The sequence below is a fragment of the Bos indicus genome, chromosome 8 (genome assembly GCF_029378745.1).
Source record: "Bos indicus isolate NIAB-ARS_2022 breed Sahiwal x Tharparkar chromosome 8, NIAB-ARS_B.indTharparkar_mat_pri_1.0, whole genome shotgun sequence".
Taxonomy (NCBI): domain Eukaryota; kingdom Metazoa; phylum Chordata; class Mammalia; order Artiodactyla; family Bovidae; genus Bos; species Bos indicus.
In genome coordinates this window covers 37,731,843-37,746,145 of record NC_091767.1, presented here as the reverse complement: position 1 = coordinate 37,746,145, position 14,303 = coordinate 37,731,843, and the positions used below count along the sequence as shown (strand labels likewise).

At 40.5% G+C, this 14,303-nt stretch overlaps 1 protein-coding gene across 4 annotated transcripts in view; it reads left to right on the top strand.

Moving 5' to 3' along the window:
* KDM4C (lysine demethylase 4C) overlaps window positions 1-14,303 on the top strand; it is a 418,681-nt gene that overhangs the window by 355,156 nt on the left and 49,222 nt on the right. For all 4 annotated transcript variants that reach the window (XM_070794206.1, XM_070794204.1, XM_070794203.1 and 1 more), the window contains one exon: window positions 8,028-8,198. In XM_070794206.1, coding sequence (XP_070650307.1) covers window positions 8,028-8,198 — 171 coding nt within the window. The remainder of the gene's footprint in view (window positions 1-8,027; window positions 8,199-14,303) is intronic.

The following is a 14,303-nucleotide window of genomic DNA, read 5'->3' as shown; positions in this document are numbered from 1 at the left end:
CTCTAGCAGCTAATGAGATTGGAAATGAGTTAGCAAGAACTCACATCAGATTCCATCTCAGCGGTAAATGCTCCACCTCCAGCTCCATCAGTCCAACTGATGGGAAACTTTCCTTTCTGCTCTTTATAAAATATGTTACTGAAACTATTCAGAATGGAAAGCAGGTGTTGCCTGCCTGTTGAGAGTTTCCTACATTAACACAGTGAAGCCTCTGAAGATGTTTCTCCCATCCCAGTCCCCTTCACTTAGCTCCTGAACAAGACTACCACCTCTGAGGTGAGCTAATGACTCAAATGGAAAATAATTCATGTTTTTTTTCCCCCTCTGTTTCTTCCACAGCCTGTTAGTTGTACTTCTACAGACGATAAACTGAATAAGGCCTTAAATCTGCTGGGAAACTGCTTACCACCATTTCCCACTGTATTATATGTTTGTACTTAAAAACCCATGAGGAATCAAGTACACGTGAACAAACAGACATATCGAAAATTAAATACTTGTGACATTTTTATGAGCCTGCATGTGCATTTGTGTTATAAGAGCAATTATTTCTTCATGAAGCTCCAGGGATTTAGGTTTTTCTGGGTTAAATATTTTTACCTAGCTCTTGTAATTTTACAGAAACTTTTCATTATTACAAGGCACATTTAGATTAGTGATTTTTGCTTTGTAAGTTTGGTGAAAGAATGATAGTTTGTATTAATTTATTACTTTGATAACTGTAGGACTTTTTATAAAATGGATACCTTGAAAAAATATAATAACATCTCACATGTTATTAATTCATAGAAATTAGGGAGTAATAATAAAGTTGAGAAGGTAAAAGGGTTATTGGATATACATGGAAATGTGCATTTTGGCCTGTTCATGGAATAAGTTGCTAAGCTTTTTCCTTCAGCTCTCCAGTCTTACTGATTGAATGATGGATGTACCTATGAGAGGTACCTAATTTTTTTGGATTTGCACCCTTTATTAACATCATTATACAGATGGAGGACAAACTCAGGGCTTTTCCTAAGATGACATCCCTGCCCGTGACTCATCTCATTACATGGATAGTGGGTGACCCTCCTTCAAGGTATGAATACACATCCGCCTTCCTAGATCCGATAAGAGAAGACTCGTCTTGCCAAGGAGAAATCTTCCTTCCTCTACCACACAGGACTCCTTGCCAAGCGATCACTGCAAAGGTCATATTTGAACTAACTCCTCTCTGTTCTCTGTCAGAAACTCACTGGGGAGAAATGATATTGACTATTGGAGAATACAGTATGTATTCCAATGTCAGTACTTAAGTTAGATTCCTGTTCCAGTTTAGGTCACCCCAAAATTACTCATTTTAGGGTCCATAACTTCAATCTTCACAGAGACGTCTTCATGGAGTTTCATTTTACTGCTGTATCCACTTATTGACAGTTGTATTTATACAAGCAGCATATATAAACAACATTCTTGTTTTATAAGGCTGTTGTTAAAAGGTTGAGTGCTGAGCCTTTAAATAGATAAAATCCTTTGAACAGGTTAGTATCAAGAGAAATTTGTCTGTGAGAGCATGAGGGGAAAAATTGAAAATTTCTTTCTAAATTCTAGCTCCAATTTAACGATGCTATCAGTTTTGAGCATAGGCAGAGGTGGATTAGCAGTTTCTGAGACTCTGTCCACAATGGAAATCACATTACCTTTGGGAGAGAGATCTCAAAATATAACTTATGCCCATTGCATCTTTGAAATTAATAGTTGTTATTAGACATGCCACTAGGTCTTAGTATTTAATACATTGTTAAAGAAGTATATATATTATATCACAAATTTGTTTTTTCAGTATCATTTCAGTGTAATTTGGCGGGGGTGGGGGGGTGGCTAATCTTGTGTTTTATTTTATGCATTTAAAAATATTATTCTGAGTAGGGATCCATAGGTTCACAAGTTACTGAGGGGGTCCATGGCAGCAAACACTCCATTCTCAGTGGCCTTCTGGGCACATGTATATATAGGGCCTCCTGGCCCCCTTAGGCCTGGTTCAGATGATCAGAAGGCTGTGGTGATAATTATTAAAGAAATACCATTGACTCTTTTTTTTTTTTCGTGTCCGACTCTTTATTTTATTTTTTTTAACTTTACATAACTGTATTAGTTTTGCCAAATATCAAAATGAATCCGCCACAGGTATACATGTGTTCCCCATCCTGAACCTCTTGTATTCTTTTGGCCAAAGCAGGTTAAGTCAGAAGACTAGCTCAGATCTGAGGGTTGGGGAAGTAGACTCCAGCCTTTGGTGGGAGGAGCTGCAAAGTCACATTTCAGAGGATGTGTGCAAACAGGAAGGAGTAAAGGTTTGTGAGCATTTTTGCAATTTGTTGCAGTGTATATATGTGAGTGCATATGCAATTATATGTTCTGCATTTTTCATCTCCAGATAGGCTCCAAATCAAAGTTATTTATTTGACTCTGTGATTTTACTGGGGAGATTAAACAAAGTGTCTCAAATGGTATGTAGAACAGAAGAGGCAGTCAATAAATAAGTTAGAAAAGAACAGAGGAAATGTAACTTCTTTAGGCAATTGCTGGAATTCCTTTCCTGTCACTTCCTGCTTGGTTTTATTTCTCCTCTGATGGCTTTCCACATGTGTTCCCCTGGTTGATGAGACCAACACATGCACTCGTGATGGGGGAGCACCTGGTTCTGGGCCCCACTTCAGCCTCTCACCAGCTTTGAGATCTTGGAAAAGTCACTCGACCTGTACCTCAGTGACTTCATCTATTTAATGAGAATTAACAACTACAGAGTTATTGCGAGAGTTTAATTAACTCTTGAGTATGGACATGTGTTGGTAACATATCTGTGTTTTTTGTCCTAGTGACTCTTTGATGCTTCTGTAGAATGTCTATAACAATTTCTTAGTTAACATTTTCTTCTCACATCCCTAGAATTTTGAACTGTTTCTATCTTTTTAAAAAGAGAGGTTGAGGGTTTTTTTTTCCCCCCAATTAAAGCACTGTTCATTTCTGCATAGTGTATGTTAAAGAAAATTTGACTTTAACAATCTTAGCCTGTGCAGTAGTCTTCAAACATCATAATCTGATGGAGCCCCTTGCATAATGTCCGTCTTCATCGATGAGAAATGACATTCTTAACATCAATAGATTCTTAGGCTTTTCTGACAGGAAGTAATTTTGAGTATGTATAATCAGTTATAGGATATGCTTGTCAATAAATTCTTCCTGCAAAAATAAATCAAGTCATATCAAAATAGCATTATGAAAAAAAATCTGTTTTCTTTAATACTTCCCATGAAATGGTCAGTCATGCTTGAGACTTATAAAATTTTTTATTTAGATGAAGGCAGTTTATTTAATTTGTGTGCTGGCCAGCTTTCCAGCTAGCCAATTTGCATAAATTTCATGTCCTAGCAGGAAAAAAAAAATAGTTGTCTAGAATCAACCTTTTCTCTGTCAAGTCTCTATCATTTTTCTTTACCCTTGATTGGCTTCTTCCACTTCCCAGACCCTGTGAATTTCACCATAAACCTTTATTACCACTCCTACCCACACACATGCCTAGCTACCCTAACAAAGAGGAACTTCTTCCTAAAAATCCCCTTTGTTTCTTTTTGCTCTTTTCTGGACAGTGAGTAATTAGAATCAATCTTCTCCCATTTAAAAAATATGTCTGTACCTGTCCTTGTAGATCATTTATTTAGTTTTTTTTTTTTCCTGTCTATTTATTTTTCCATTCATTCATTCATTGTTTATCTGGCAGCAACAGTGTTGCATGCCATGGATAAAAAGACAAATTGGTCCTGGCACTGACCCATGGATTTTTCCCTGTTACAGGAGGGATAGTCAGTGAAAGTGACATTTGACCAGAGCCTTAAGAGAGTTGTAAACAAAGGCTTTGAGAGTCTTGAGGGTGGAGGGAGGAGACCACATTATTTATGCCTTCCTTCCTAAGGACCACAGCCATGTGCCCCCTTTTGACAAGAATTAGAGGCATAAGAGGCTGAGGTGAAGAGCAGAGCAATGATGATTTAGAGCTGGATTGAACCTTGTCATGAGAAACCGGGGTTCTGCACTGTCGTGCATGCCGTTTACTGGGGTACTGTAGAGAAGAGTGGTTTATTTACCTGGGGCTAGGGTCTCATATATAGTCTCTTCTTATAATGAAGCCACTTAACAGCTGCTGAGAACTAATTGCTTGTGAGTCTAGACATTTTATGTACTTCATATTATTTTGTAGCAGACCTTTAATGTAAGTATTACTGTTCCTTCTGCAGATGAGCAAACTGAGGCTGATAAAGGTTGTGTAACATCCCTATGATCACATAGTATGAAGCTGACCTTATAATTCAAATCTAAAACATTCTTTCCTTACAGGGTGAGTTCCAATTTTAATAAAATATGCATGCACAAAGAACCAATATGAGAGTAAAATACACTACATGCCATTCTGACTATGAGTGTTTTTAAGGCCGTTTGACAAAGAGGGACGGCGTTTGAAAAAATACACTGCCAACATAAAGCCCCCTTTGGCCTTAATCCAGGTCACTCAGAGCCACTGTGTTGTGAACTTTGCCTCCTAGAGGCAGTTATACCAGTACAATTTTAGGAAGCATTCATAGGCTTAATTTCAGAGTTCCAGAATTCTACAAACTGTGGCTTCACTCAAATTTATTATTACATCTAAGTTGCTCTCTTGCTTTGAAAGGTTAGATATATTTAAAATGGTTGGACAGAGGAATGAAGTAGGAAACTAGGGAGTTATTTTGGCATATGTAAGGTACTGTGGCCCAGCTGTTAAAGATTTCTACTTCAAACACAGTGTGTTTAAATCACTACAGGCTCCTTCCTCTTGGGCTTTGGCAAAACGTTTACACACCTAACTACACCTAAAGTCAGAGAAAAATTTTCCAGCCAACCTAGCAATCAGTAGGGAATGATTTCAAGGAAGAAAAATATCCTTTTATTTGGTTAGGCATGTGAGAAACTAGATGGCAGAGCTCAGTCTGCAAAGAGGGGGCCTTTAGGAACACGTCTGGGAGAGTCAGCCTTCAGTCCCAACCATGGACATCTTTGTCTGTAGTTGTGTGCTCCAGGCCCTCATTTCCCACCTGGAGATGCCCCTTCTCCCCTTGGAGTCACACGGACCTGGGTCATGTTTCTTCGGTACTAAAACCTCTCAGTGGCTCCCTTAGGCCCACAGGGTAATATCTGGACTCCTTAGAATGGTGTGAGAGCTGCCCTACTTCCCCCTGTCCCCCATAGCCTGACCTTTCAGCTGCAGGCCATTTCCAAACTTCTTTCTCCTGCTTCCCCTCCCATACAAGGCAGGATCTCTTGCAGTTCCCAGAACAGAGTGGGCCATTTCCTGCTTCTAGGCTTTTGCTAATGCCCTTACTGGTTCCCTAATTCTGCCTGTGAGTATGAAGACATGCTAGAATATCATCAGTCTTGAGTCATGCCACCTGTAAGGTGACTTCACAGCACAACCTGTGTAGGCCTGTTCCGGGGAGTGGGAATCAAGTCTTAGTGGTTTTGGTTGGAGTCCAGAGCACCAGGGGAGGTGCTTGGTGTCCATTGCAGCATGACTGTTGAAGGAACCAGTGAGTCAGTGACTCTCTGGGCATTTCTTCTCTGGTTTCCAGAAGGAAAAGTTTAAGCATACCACTTTATCTGTTTCCTACAAGGTGTTTTAGCTTTTTTTGAAATTCAAGGAAAAAAGAAGTAAAGCCTCTAATTAAACCAAGATTCTGAATTGATACATTATTTCCCAATGATGTTAAAAATATCCCTGCCAGAAGACACTGGGTTAATGAATCCTGGCTTTCTGTAGGTTATGGATGACATGTCAGACTACTGTTGGTATCTTGGGGATTATGAGACTGTGTCTTCTAGAGCCCATTTAGCAACGGTGCTGGGCCTTCCCAAGTGCTTGATTCAGGAACCCCCTAGTGAGTCAGAGCTTGTGGCATCAAGAGTCAAGTTGATGAATGAGACTTGGAGATAGGGAGTAAAAGGGACTGAGCAGACCTCCTTGTAAGATGGTGACTCCCCTCTGCACCTGGCAGGAATGAGGTTTGTGTAAGTTTATAACAGGGGAGCAACAGCCTTATTCTGAAAAATAAATTGCAAACAAATAGAAAGCCCCAAATACAGCAAGCTAAAATGTCTGGAGTACTTACCATGAGCCTCGCATTCTGCCAAGCACTTTCCCGAAACATTTATCCTGAAGTCTTCCACTTCATAGCATGGTATATACTCTGAGACCCAGTCCCTGGTTTTCCTTGGTTATATGTATGTGCACGTATACCTGTATGTATGGAAGTGTGTGTGTGTGTGTGTGGATATGTGTACGTGTGTGTATATATATTTATACACATCCATACATTTCTTTGCTCTGACTTCGGAAAGGGTCCAGAAGCAAAGATGCCTTTGTAGTAATCACACCTAAGCACCTGGATCTTATCCTCTAATATCACTGCCCGCAAAAATGAACCATGTTCCTCTGGGAAATGCTAATTCCAGGGCTGAGGCAAAATGATCTTGAGACTCTTATGATGCCAGAAAGGAAGGAACTGCTAAAAAATAAAAGGACGTCTTAAGGGACATAGGAAACAGATTGAAGAGGCTTCTACTGGCCAAATCTGGGATAATCTGAGCACCGAAATAATTGATTATAGTATGAATTATAAACAGTTGTGAAGGAGGAGTTAATAATCCCATACTGATGACGGATGGATGTGGGGAGAGTAGGAGGTTTTTGCTTAATAACTGCCAGGTGCCAACCAGTAAATGTGGAGGGAGTACTGGAGCAGGAAAAGTCAGCATATCATCCCCATCATAGTAAAACTGGAGTAAGCAGGATTCATCAATGGATGCTAAATCTAAGCAGAAGTGTGGAGGAGCAGGATATCTGTGTGCTGTTTAAGGCTCTCCCACAGATTGTTTATTAGGTAGAAGGGAAAAGTAGTGATTACAAAGTGGAAAAATTGGACTGCTCTTTGACCGGGATCAAAGTTAATATCACCGTTGAAAGGCAGATAAACATCTGCCTCCAGATGTGGTTTCTTGAGAAGATGACAGCGTTGTCTGTGTGGTATTCTGGCCAGGAATGTATATCAGACTCTAATCATGAGGAAACGTCAGCCAGATGCTCCGTTGGAAAAACAGGGGCAGGGAGAGCTGGATCCTTCAAAAGTATCATGATCATAAAAGACAAAGAAAGGCTGTGGAAATGTTCCAGGTTACAGGGGGTCAAAAGGACTTGGCAGCTAAATGCAGTACCTGACTCGAGACTGGATCCTGTACATAAAGAATGGGGGCACATAAAGATCATTATTCACCCAGTTGACAAAATTGGAATATTCGTCATCAATTAAACGGTGGTATCCATGTTAAATTTATTAAAGTTAGTAACTGTGCTGTGGTTATGTAAAGGAAAATCCTTGTATAAAATACACACTGATGTATTTAGGTATAAAAGCCCATGATTTATGGTTTGGGCATAAATGCATACACACATACAATTTTATATATATATATATACACACACACACACACACACACACTTTAATATACATATATAGAAGGAAATGGCAACCCATTCCAGTATTCTTGCCTGGAAAACTCCTTGAACAGAGGATCCTGTTGCGCTGCAGTCCATGGGGTCACAGAGTCGGACACAACTTACAAACTAAAACAACAACATACACACTTTAATATGTATAAAAATATATGTATATATATACACATGTAAAATAATGTGCAAAAACGTGGGAAATGGTAAAATGTTAAAAATAACAGTAAATAACCATAGATGAATCTTGAGTAAAGGGTCAAAGAGTATGTTTATGTTTTTGTTTTCATATTCTTACAACTTTTAAGTTTGAAATTATCCCCCAATAAAAGGTCTAAAAGTTAAAAGTATATATCATGATCATACTAATGATTATCTTCTAAATAAATATTTCTTCTATTTTCTGTCCTCTCTTCTGTTTCTTTTCTCTCCTCTTTCTCTGCTCCATCCTTAGAAATCCAAGGCTGGTGAGAAGGGCATCTCTGTGGGGCAGACGGTCATCACGAAGCATCGGAACACCCGGTACTACAGCTGCAGGGTTATTGCCGTGACGGCGCAGACCTTCTATGAGGTCGTGTTTGATGACGGCTCCTTCAGCAGGGACACCTTCCCTGAGGATATTGTGGTGAGTAAGGCTCTGGGTGCCTGCTCCCCAGCTTGTTTTCTGTGTAACTAAACTAGCTGAACCTCTCAGGAATCTTTATCTTGGTTCTTGGTGTAGCTCATTTCATTTAATATTCAGTTCAGGTGTTCTCTTTCCCCATCACAATCCTTAGAAGTGTTGTTTTCTAGGCGGTTCCTTAGCCAGCATTATTCTAAATAGTAGGTGAATTTAGACTCATCTTCCCGGATTCTTTTAACTGAATGAGAAATGTATGTGGCCAGAAACAAAATGTGAATTCACCTGTTCTTATCTATTATAGAGTTTGTATATTTGAATTCCTTTATTACTTTTTTTTCTTTATGCTTGGCTGGAGAATATGGCTTTTATTAATCTGACCTGACAGTGACATCTGTAATCTGACAGAAACATCTGTGTATGTTTCATATGGGAATAACAAAAATCACACAAGCAAAAGGCTTTTATTGAGTTTCTTAACTGTGGTCTGAAAGGGGACCCATGCATGCCTGCCTGTCTGTCTCCTTCCTCTGTCCCCTCAGTGAACACTTTGGGTCTTGTTCAGAGGAACTCCGAATGTGTCTTAGGGACTTGATTTTTGGCAGGATGTTTCACAAGAAAAGCAGTTTCAGCAGAAGGTTTTTTGAAACTGAGATCAGGTTTAGTCTTCCAGCCATCTTGTTATCCCTTGTTTATTTACGCAAGTATCCATTTGAGGAGCCAGGCCTCAATAATGTAGTTGTAACTTCTGCTTTGTCCTCAGTCTGCCATCCTTTGCCCTTGTGTGTATTTGGAAAGATGTTACACTTTAAGAGTAATAAGTATGCATTTTGCATAACTGATAATTAAATGCAACCTTTTGAGATTGCTCATAAACATTTCCAGAATTTTGGTCTCCTGGGGCAGAAGAAACATTGATTCAGTCAGCTCTTTGTTAAGCTTACTTCCCTATGCCTTTAAGAGGGACAAGTATGTAAACAAAAGTTACCTTATTTGAAAGATTTCAAAGCAAATAATTTAAAGAAATTAAAAATCCCAGGACTTGATCCTACACCCTAAGGGTGAATTGTGTGTTTTTTTTTTTGCAGAATTCTCCCTGGAGCTTTGCTGTACTGTTGCTCTTCATAAGCAGCAGCCGCTAGGTCACACGCTTGCCTTGCTAGCCTAGGCCCTCCCTTCAAGCGCGCAGTCCCCAGACACAGTATCTGCTGTGTACTAAGCATTGCACTGGGTGCTGGCAAAGATAGTGAAAAAGAAGGTGTGATTCCTTTTCAGTCTGGAGGGATGTGGGCTGGTAAATGTGCTTTCTGGACAGCACAATAAATGTATAGACGAGTCCGAAGCAACTTCCCACCTGCGGGGATCAGGACCCCACAGGGTCAGTAGGGCTGGCACTGATGGAGATGCAGCACGTCAGGTCTGCTTCAGGAGCTTGACACACGGGAGTCATTTCATCCTCACAGTCTTGCGTGCTAGTTAGTACTGTTTTCCACATTTGGCTGCTGAAAAAACTGAGTCACAAAGCAGTAAATAACTTTCTCACAGTGATACGCAGCTAGTGTCAGAAAGAGTGTTCAGTCCAGGAGTTTGGCTCCAGAGCCTCTGTTCTTAACCCCTGGGAAGAAAAAGGACTTTTAAAGTGGGAGAGGGTGAGAGAGGTGCTGAAAACACACAGGCAACTCAAGCCCCTCGGTGCTTGTCAGACCTGCCCAGTTACACGCTTATCTCAGAATCTGCCTCCTTTTGTGCAGGCTGACAATATTGAGCTGGTCAAAGACAGAAAACTTTGCTGGGGAGCCTGCAGGGCATAGAACAAAAGAGTTGTGAGCACTCACCCCCAAACCTGAGCAAATAGTTAGGTCTTTATCCATGATAGTATGTAGTGAATCCTAAATTTCCTTTCACGTCATGAGCCTCCACACACCCAGTCAGTCGTGAGCTTTCTTGGGAAATCTTCAGCTTGTGCGTTGGAAAAGAGTGGCTGTGATCCTGGGAGTGTTCTGAATCCACAAGTCTTTGCTTTGATACCTTTAGCCCCTACTCTCTGTGAACCCAGTCAAGTTTGGTTTGAAGTATTTGTGGGTGTTGTGAGAACAAAAATTTGTGAGGTAGTTCAGAAACACCTTGGCATTTAAATCAACAAGAATAAAAAAGCAGAAATTCTTTATAACTCGATGAGCTATTACTTGGCATACATGATAAGGGCTTGAAGTTTAGCAGGTGGGATGTGTGTGTACACGTGCGTGTCCCCAGCTCTAGCCTTGGAGGGAGTGGCAGTGCTCACAGCGGTATGAGTTAGCGTAGATTGGAGCAGGGCTGCTGTATGAATTTGCATGAATGATAATTTTTTCAGGGAAAAAGCAACTCATCTTTGAGCAGGTCTTCTCTCTTTGATCTGGCCTTTCCTCCCTTGACAACTCCCCACCACCCTTTCCCATATGGTACATTTTTGGTTATCTGTTCCAGGCCTCTTAGACCAACCAAGTAGGAACATCTTAGTGATGCTGTAGTTTCAAGTTATACACACTTTCTCATAACGTCACTGCCTGTTGGCTGCTGTGGCCTCTTCTGCTTTGTTCTCTGAGTGCTGAAAGAGACATCCCCAGATGTCTTTATTTGGTTGCTCCATAGGGAAGGTTTTATTTTTCCTTATAATATGGTATTAGAGTTCTCTGGAGAAACAGACCCTTAAATAAGAGGCTTGTGTGTATTTAATATATTACAAGTAAGTATATGTAATATATATGATTTCTGATAAGGGTATTGGCTCATTTGATTATGGAAGCCAAGAAGTCCCAGGATCTGTAGTCAGCAGACTGGAGACAGGAGAGGCTCAAGACCCAGGAAGAGCATCAAGTCCAAAGTCAGGAGAAAGCTGAGTCCCAGCTCAGAGCCAGTCAGGCAGGAGGAATTCCCCCTTATTTGCAAAAGGGTCAGCCTTTTTGTTCTCTGACTGGATGGGTCCTAGGGAGGATCGTCTGCTTTGTCTGTCAATTCAGTCACTAAAGTCATCCAGTAACATCCTCAGAGACTCACCTAGAATAATGTTTGACCAAATACCAAACATGTGGGCACCCATGGGCCCTGCCAAGTTGATGCATAAAATTAAACATCACAAATACGTTGTCCTGGGGTGTTTCAGGAGGTGTCCTTGTGTTGCCGGAAGCTCTGAGTCGGAGGCAGAGTGTGACTTCCTTTTCTGTGAGGCAGCCACATGTTTGGCTGGTTTGCAGAACTCTGCAGACCAACTCCACTAGCTATGTGCTCTGTCCTGGTCATCATCCAGACTCCCAAAAGACAATGTCATGGATTTTCTGAAGCAAGCTTTTTAAATTTAAAGGATTTCTGGGGATTGTTCGGGGTCTGTGTTTCCCACTTACATTAATGAAAGCTGCCTGATTAAATGCCCTTATTGTATGTCAACTAGACTTCAGTTTGCTATGGGGAATTTGATGTTATATTTCAAAACATAATGTGTATAATGCAGTATGTTGTAAATATATTCACATATTAATTATTATTCCCATATATGATATTATGTAAATATGTTTATATCACCATTTTTCAGCCCATGTGGATCAATTCTTATGATCATCCCACTTCCACTTTTGCTATCCATCGACATCAGAGCTGTCTTCTGGGAGGTGGGAATCCTGCTTGGTACCCTAATGTGGAGATAATCAGGAGATAAGAAAAATGTGACGAGCTTTGTTTCTGTCTCAGCATCTTGCAGATCATGGCAGAGTAGTTATTTGGGTGGGAACATAGTCCATATTCCTCAGAGAAACCTCGTTTTTTATACCTGTGCCACCTGAAACTGGGGATAGAAAATGATTTTCTCTTCTGTTTGTCTGAAAGCTCTCTAATCTGCCCAATGTGCTTATCGAGCGTGAGTGCCACTGGGAAGGCCCTTTCATCAAATGCAACTCAATGTCAGTGTGACTGGCTAGTGAAGAACTAGACTGTCTAACCTGTGGGTACTTGCCAGCTAGAACTGCCATAAAGGTAAAACACAATTTCAGTTTCTTAACTATAAAAATAAAATCTAGAACAACAAGTTTAATTATCCCAAAGTGTTTATTTACATATAAATACAGGGAGGCCTGGAGTGCTGCAATTCATGGGGTCCGCAAAGAGTCAGACATGACTGAGCGTCTGAACTGAACTGAACTGATAGTCCTTTATGAAGCCTGATGCTTTAGTAAAGAAATATATTCCCTTATTTTTTGAATCACTTTATCATCCCTCCAGAAGAGAAACATTTAATGCAGGCTAGTCTATTCATGTTTGAAAATAAATTTACTGTGCATTAAAATACCTTTGTTAGTGTTATGTGACTAGAAGGGAGTGTTTGAAACTGTAGGGAGAAACATTCTTTGAACTACCTGAAAATTTCTTTCCAGACTTAGGTGCTTTATTTCTGTGTTAGCCAGAAAAATGTCCCAAATATTTTGTCTCAACAGTACACCTGTAGAATGTGTGTATCAGTCCCGTTAAACTCAGCATGCAATCTGTAGCTGTCAGGGGAAGTAATAAAAGATGTATTGCTACATGCCTCCATCTGTCAGTCTATGAAATTGCAACACACTTCCTGATGAATTTTTTTTGTCTCTTACTATTTTGATGGGAACGAAAGTTGCCCACGGAAGAGAATTCAATGAGCAAGGCGATTCCAGGGCCCCCTGTTCACCTTTGCTAAAACTTGGGATCCTCTGGCATGCCCGTGATGACACTAGAATGATGGCTGCTTCCTTTCGTCTGCACTTGGAACTCATTCCAGGGGAGGAGGATGGTGCAGTGTGATCTGGATGGTTTTAGGACCAGCACTTAACATTCACCACTTGGCTTGAGAAGAGAAACAGGACCATTTAGAAATTTGACAGCAAGAGTCCATCACTGAAATTTCCATGAGGACTTGCTACATTTTTCAGCATCCGTTGAAATGTGAAAAAAGTACAAGAACTATACTCTTCGAGATACGAGGGATGGATTGTCATGGCCTTTAGTTTCTGTGGGCTGTACAGTGGAAACCAAAATTCTTAAGCTATTTTTTCTCTCAGTTATAGACAAGTTGCTCAAACTTTCAAGCCTCAGTTTTTTTGTTTCCCCACTAAAAAGGGAATAATTTATACCTTCTGAGATTATTGAAAGGACTAAATGAGCTAAATGTCTTTTTCCTCCCCCATCTAGTTTATGCTGCCCTTTTCTGGTCTTGATGAAATTTGGTTAAAAGATGTATACTTAGAACTTTGTTCCAACTTATTAGGTTAAATGAGTGTCTGTATAGGTGCGAGTTCAGCTTATTTTTTCCACTTGTAAAGCAGTCCTGGTGTCTTTAGACTTTATAATAAAGAACCTAATTCTTGCATTTATGCATGTATTTTTCAGCATGTTCAAAGTGCTATTAATATTTATTGGCTTTTCATGACAAACCTTGCTCTAGAGTAAGTTTGTGCTCAGTTCATAGATGTGATACTTGCCAGGTTACAAAACCCTTTTGATTTGTGTGAGCTCCCCAAACTAGGGGTGACAAGAGTCAGGTCCAGAATGCAGGCTGGTCCCCTGCATACCACTGTTTGTTGCCTCCATGCTCTCTGTGACTTACCATTGCTGTCGTAGAAGACCCTGTACCTAACTGCTCAGGGTTCAGCATCCCAAGTCCCCACTTGGCAATGTAGGTGTAGGGGTAACTCTGGATGCTCAGGAGGCAAAGGAATATGTTGGGGTGGGGGAGTGAGAAGCTAAGGAAAAAGTTTTCCTGAAAACTCTGTGCTATAGGGTCCTGGGAAGTGTTTATTTCCTATTGGCACATAGATTTTAAAGTAACCTGGATTTTTAAGCTAGGTGAAAGGCATACCCCACCCCAGACCATCTGTGTTATGTGTGCTCCAGACTAATTGTCACCCACCAGTCCTAGTTCTTCTAGAATGAATGGAAATTTGCCAGAAAAGGCTCCAGGGACTTGTATTGGTTTGGATTCTATAGGTGTGGCCCATGGGGCATTTAACTGCTCGAGAGGGATACCCTTGCTTCTCTTTCCTGGCTGTAGAGTTGAGAGTCTGCCAAGTTCCTATTGATTTTTATATCCTTGCCTTTTATACATGTAAAAAA